Genomic DNA, 5,242 nt, shown 5'->3' with positions numbered 1-5,242 from the left:
AGAGGGAGTGTTGCCATTAAGGAACAAAGATGAACAATGCAAATGGAAGAACGAAGGTCTTCTCAGGAGCAGAAGGAGCCCTGCAAACTCCTGATAAATCCCCTGTTCTCCACCTACAAAACTTAACTTTGAAAGTGAAAAGTATATCCGCGGTGCACGACCGCGTGCACAGGGCTCAATTTCCAACAGACTGAACTGTTTCATAAGTGATGAGACAGATTTTTATTACAATATAGGGGCCCACCACATAACACTGGCAGGAATTTAGACATTTATTTTCTTGAATATGGTTTTCATGTGGTGAATACCCAAATACCCTAAAATAAATAGCAGTGCAATTAAAACCTTTCATTAATACATTGTATTAATTACACCTGATTAAAAAGCCCAGCAGCCTGTGAGACTGTCAGCAGTTCAGAGACTCCTTGGAAGAGTCACAATTGAGGACCAGCACAGCGTTCACATTATGTAATTTGGTCTTATAGCAACATTGAACTGGCTAAAATGAAGCACCTGTATCAATTGTTGCATTTTTGTGGTGTTTTAGAGGCTCACTGAAGTCGGTTGGACATGTAATATCTAAGATGCACAATCATTTTTATTATTGTTAATGATAGTAAAGTGTTGTATGTGTTGGTATAGCATGAAAATGTGGCTTTATAATTTATTACACTAGATATTTTATTGTGCCGTTATGTCCTTGGCGAATATAACAAATACTCCTCTGCTGGTCAGAACATTGCACAGGTAGTCGGCCATGACTGTTGTTGTTGCTCTGGGTGAGCGCGCTACGTGCAGCTGAAAGTTTAAAGGCCTTGTTATTAGTGATTAGTGATGATACCTCAAGGAGTGTATTGACACACTACACAAACTGTGTCGGCACTGTATTGATACTGTGTTGGTCACCCACTAGTGACCCCTGCAGTAGTTATAAAATGATTGCAGGTAAAGGAATTCCTTGTTTGCTAAACTGAGTTGGTATGTAAAAGAGCAAATTTGAGTTACAATTCAGAGTTACAATTTTTTACTTATGTACACACATTTTTTTGTTAACTTAACTGTTAAATCATATGAAATAATACAAAAAAGTGATTAGTTTATGAATTTTTATTGAGGAACAAAAGTATTTGGAGTGTCTTTGCTCCAAGGCAATTTCTCCTCTTAAACACCAGCTCCACAGCCTTAGAAAATACTCTTTCACGCGGTGCAGATGACGATGGTGAGCAGAGAGTTTTAAGTGCAAGTTGATGCAGATGTGGATATGTTTTCTGGTTCTCTCACGAGTATCTGCCAATTCTTCATTGCCATGCCGAGCTCTATAATGCCTCAGCATTGATGAAGTGCTCTTATTGATGTAAGATAGCTCTGTGGAGCAGAGCCGACACTTCACCTACAATAACATAAAAAGTTACAAACAATTCAAACCTAGAACAGAGTAAAAACTAAGGTGGCGCATTGCATTCACTTGTTAAAAAAATAGACACCCTATCTCATGATTTCGAGATCAGGACCTCGTTATTATGAGATAAAATGAATAAAGCAACTGTAAGGCTTTTTAACTGACTGTCATATGTATCACAGGTCATTCACTTGATAAAGTGAGTGCAACGCGCCACCGTTAAAATTTGTATACAACAGTAAACAATCCTCAATGGAGAAAAAGATTTCCCTTGTTTGGAGTCACAAGATCAAAATTATTCCACACTGGGGAAAACTTCTTAGAACGATCCATAAGCACGCAACTGCAAAACTCCATCCAACAAACCCACGACATGTCGATACAGTTTGTTTCCTTATAAACACACTTTGCGCAGCACATCCAAACGATACAATGCCTGTATCGGTCACCTGATTCTTTCTTAAAGCAATACACGCACCGATACGGGGTTTCACTTTAAGTAACACAAATTATCCGAAAGAGAACGAAATGACTGACAATGAAGAAAGGCTGATAGAACTGAAAGATAGAGTTTGCCGCAGTATAGACGAAACCAGGGAAAAGCTGCACAGACTGAGTCAGGACATATGGAGCTGTCCGGAGCTGGCGTACCAAGAAACCGAGGCTCATGACAGGCTGGTGGCCTTCTTCACCCACGAACATGGCTGGACCGTGGACAGCCACTTCAAACTTGAGACCGCGTTTCGAGCTACGTGGCGAACCGGAGGCGACAGCGAGGGCACGATGAACGTGGGGTTCCTGTGCGAGTATGACGCCCTGCCCGGGATTGGACACGCGTGTGGCCACAACCTGATCGCGGAGGTCGGAGCCGCCGCAGCTGTGGGGCTCAAAGCGGCGCTGGAGGGCGCACAGGAGGGGGTCCCTGTCCAGGTGCAGTTCCATGTTAGAGTCTTTATGACTGAGGATTCATAGTTTGTTGCCCCCTGTTTGAATTGTATCTCTATACCTTCTGTCTAATTATTAAACACAAATGTCCATTTATGAGACTATTTCCGCAGCGCCTGGGGCTGCTGTTCACACTGACTACCGGTAGGTGGCACTGTGAGGAAAATTTCAAACACCCTCAAGTTTGACCAGAATAACTGTAGGCAAATATTGTACCTCCAACATATTGAACTTTAATGACTAGATATAGATTACAGAATTAGTTAGTGAATTAGTGCAGGGTGTAGACTTAGACATTATTCCTATTCATGAATGTACAGTGAAACTATAAATGAAGCTACACCAACTATAACAAAAATTTCCTGTAGAATAAAAAAAAATAAAAAATACAGGTGGTAGCCTATTTACAGTAATTTTAGCTAAGTACACTATCTACAGTGCACAGGGGTAAAAAACAAACAAATTGAAATATATGGAAATGTGCAAGAGATCAGATATCCAAATATATGATATGCAGCATTAGTTAAATGTCATCTAAGTGGTCAAGTGGTCTAGTGTGGAACGGATGTAAAGAAAAGTGCATCTGGAGCTCACAGTTTCTGTAGGAGATCTAACAACTTGCTCAATATATATAAGATTAGTTAAGATTTACTTTATTCATCCCTGTAGGGAAATTTAATTGTAGCAGCATGGACATAAAGAAATATAAATATAGTATATAGACATAAATAGCAGCAGGCATATTTACATAAGCATAGAAATACAATAAAAAAGTACAAATAGGATTAGAACATAAGCATAGAAATAAAAATAAGATTAGATTATTAAACATATTTACATAAGCATAAAATAAAATAGAAATAAAATTAGAACATAAATATAAGAATAAGATAAGATTATTAAACAGTTAATGTAAATGTATATGCTCCATATACCTCCACAGGTAACAGTGTTGGGGACCCCAGCTGAGGAGGATGTTGGAGGTAAAATTGACTTGCTAAAGGAGGGGGCATTTAAGGGCATTGACGTGGTGTTCATGGCCCATCCATCGAAGGAAGATGCCACCTACCTGCCCTGTGTGGCTGAACACGAGTAGGTTTATTGCTCTACTTTTTTTTCCCCATTAAACAATCCTCTTCCATAAAGTTTGCACACATTAGTGTTACTCACGTGTTTCATTGAAAAATAACCTGCAGTTGAACTTTCTTCCATCTGCTCCGGTAGGTTGCAGCACATTTCTATCATATAACTGTTTCTACCTGCCTCTATTTGGTGTTCTCCAGTGTAACCATCAAGTACCACGGTAAGACCACTCATGCTTCTAGCTACCCATGGAGAGGCGTCAACGCGCTGGACGCAGCTGTGCTGTGCTACAACAACCTGTCCGTGCTGCGGCAGCAGATGAGACCAGACTGGAGAGTCCATGGTGAGGAGCCGCGACTGCACGCGCGCTGCTTGTGAGCAAAGTCGGCTTACAGTGCCTCGTGTCGTGCAGGCATCATCAAGCACGGCGGACTGAAACCAAACATCATCCCTGACTACACTGAGCTGGAGTACTATCTGAGGACTCCCACCCGAGCTGAGCTGCCTGTCCTGAAGGAGAAAGCTGAGAGATGCTTCAGATCAGCTGCAGTAGCTACTGGCTGCACGGTATGAACAACCAACAAACCAAAAAAGACAGCTGTCAGTTTATGATATGTACTTAGCCTTCATTTTAGCTGTGTTGTCTTCACAGCTAAAATGAAGCATGTCAAAGCAAGCATGTATAGCAATGATTTATCCACGCACACAAGCTTGGTCTTGATGTTTAGCAGGTCGTTATCAACCTTTAACACCGCACAAGTGTCTATCCTGTCCAGGTTGAGGTTGAATATGCAAGGAACCAGTTGGACAACATCCTGCGTGTCGCTGAGCTCGAGAGGCTGTTCGAGAGAAACGGCAAGACTCTAGGGATGGACTTCACCACGGATGAAGATGTTCTGAGGAACGAATCTGGCACGTGTGCTTCCTCTTCTTCTTCTCATTGCAGGATCCTATTTGAAGCTGTGAAAGGCTGAATTATCCCCGTCAGAGCATGAGGGTGTCAGCCAGCCATGCTCTGCTCTCTCTTACAGGTTCCACAGACTTTGGTAATGTGACCTTTGCAGTTCCTGGCATCCACCCCTATTTCTATATTGGCTCCAATGCTTTGAACCACACCCCAGAATACACTGTTGCTGCAGGTATGCCTAATTATGACCCCCACTTACCTTGCACAGAGCACAAGTAATAGTGAATTAATAATTGTCCCCACATTTTACACTTTTAATTTTGACTTTCAGCTGGAATTAAGGGGATCCCAATATTACAGTAGCTATCAGGGTTGCATCCCCTCATGACCAAAGCAGCTACAGTAACTTGGTTGCTGTGGGACCTCCTTTGGACCCAAATTAATATGATTCAACATGGTCACAGTTGAGAGCAAAATCAGGGACGAGTGTTGCTTGTTCCAGGGTCAGGGGTCTATCTTCAAGGACTCATGTCATGGTGTTGATGGCTGTGATGGTTGGGCTCCTATCACACTTTTATGGTTGATGATGACATCATTGTGCAGGTGACGAAAAAGCACAGTTCTTCACCCTGAGGACAGCCAAGGCCTTGGCCATGACGGCCCTGGATCTGCTCCTGCAGCCAGAGGCGATGCAGAGGGTGATGCAGGAGTTCACCGAGGTCAAACTGAAGGATGACAAGATGTCAAACGGGGTCTGAACCCTCCAGCCTAATAAAGAAACGATCGATAGCCATGATTGTATCATATCCAAATAAACTTGTTTAATGTCGGCTGGAATAAAGAAACAGTGAAATAAAAGTATTGCTTTCTTCATACTGTAGCATTATTAAAACTCCTCTAGCCTTCAA

At 42.0% G+C, this 5,242-nt stretch overlaps 1 protein-coding gene across 1 annotated transcript; it reads left to right on the top strand.

Annotated features, from left to right (window-relative positions):
- The first annotated feature begins 1,813 nt into the window (after positions 1-1,813).
- Positions 1,814-5,242, top strand: LOC101076086 (peptidase M20 domain-containing protein 2-like). Its single transcript, XM_003977311.3, has 7 exons — positions 1,814-2,329; positions 3,288-3,436; positions 3,628-3,770; positions 3,840-3,994; positions 4,204-4,339; positions 4,459-4,566; positions 4,938-5,242. The coding sequence occupies exons 1-7, from the start codon at positions 1,928-1,930 to the stop codon at positions 5,090-5,092; spliced, it is 1,248 nt and encodes a 415-aa protein (XP_003977360.2). The 5' UTR covers positions 1,814-1,927; the 3' UTR covers positions 5,093-5,242.

Source organism: Takifugu rubripes, chromosome 16 (genome assembly GCF_901000725.2).
Source record: "Takifugu rubripes chromosome 16, fTakRub1.2, whole genome shotgun sequence".
Classification (NCBI taxonomy): Eukaryota; Metazoa; Chordata; class Actinopteri; order Tetraodontiformes; family Tetraodontidae; genus Takifugu; species Takifugu rubripes.
The sequence above is the reverse complement of the archived record's forward strand: the minus strand, read 5'-3'. Positions and strand labels throughout refer to the sequence as shown.

Bases quoted from the DNA above. Each gene is read 5' to 3' on its own strand.
- LOC101076086 (XM_003977311.3), top strand. From the start codon at position 1,928: ATGACTGACAATGAAGAAAGGCTGATAGAACTGAAAGATAGAGTTTGC. The intron at 2,330-3,287 runs GTGCAGTTCCAT...ATACCTCCACAG, and splicing joins AGGAGGGGGTCCCTGTCCAG to GTAACAGTGTTGGGGACCCC. The intron at 3,437-3,627 runs GTAGGTTTATTG...GGTGTTCTCCAG, and splicing joins CCCTGTGTGGCTGAACACGA to TGTAACCATCAAGTACCACG.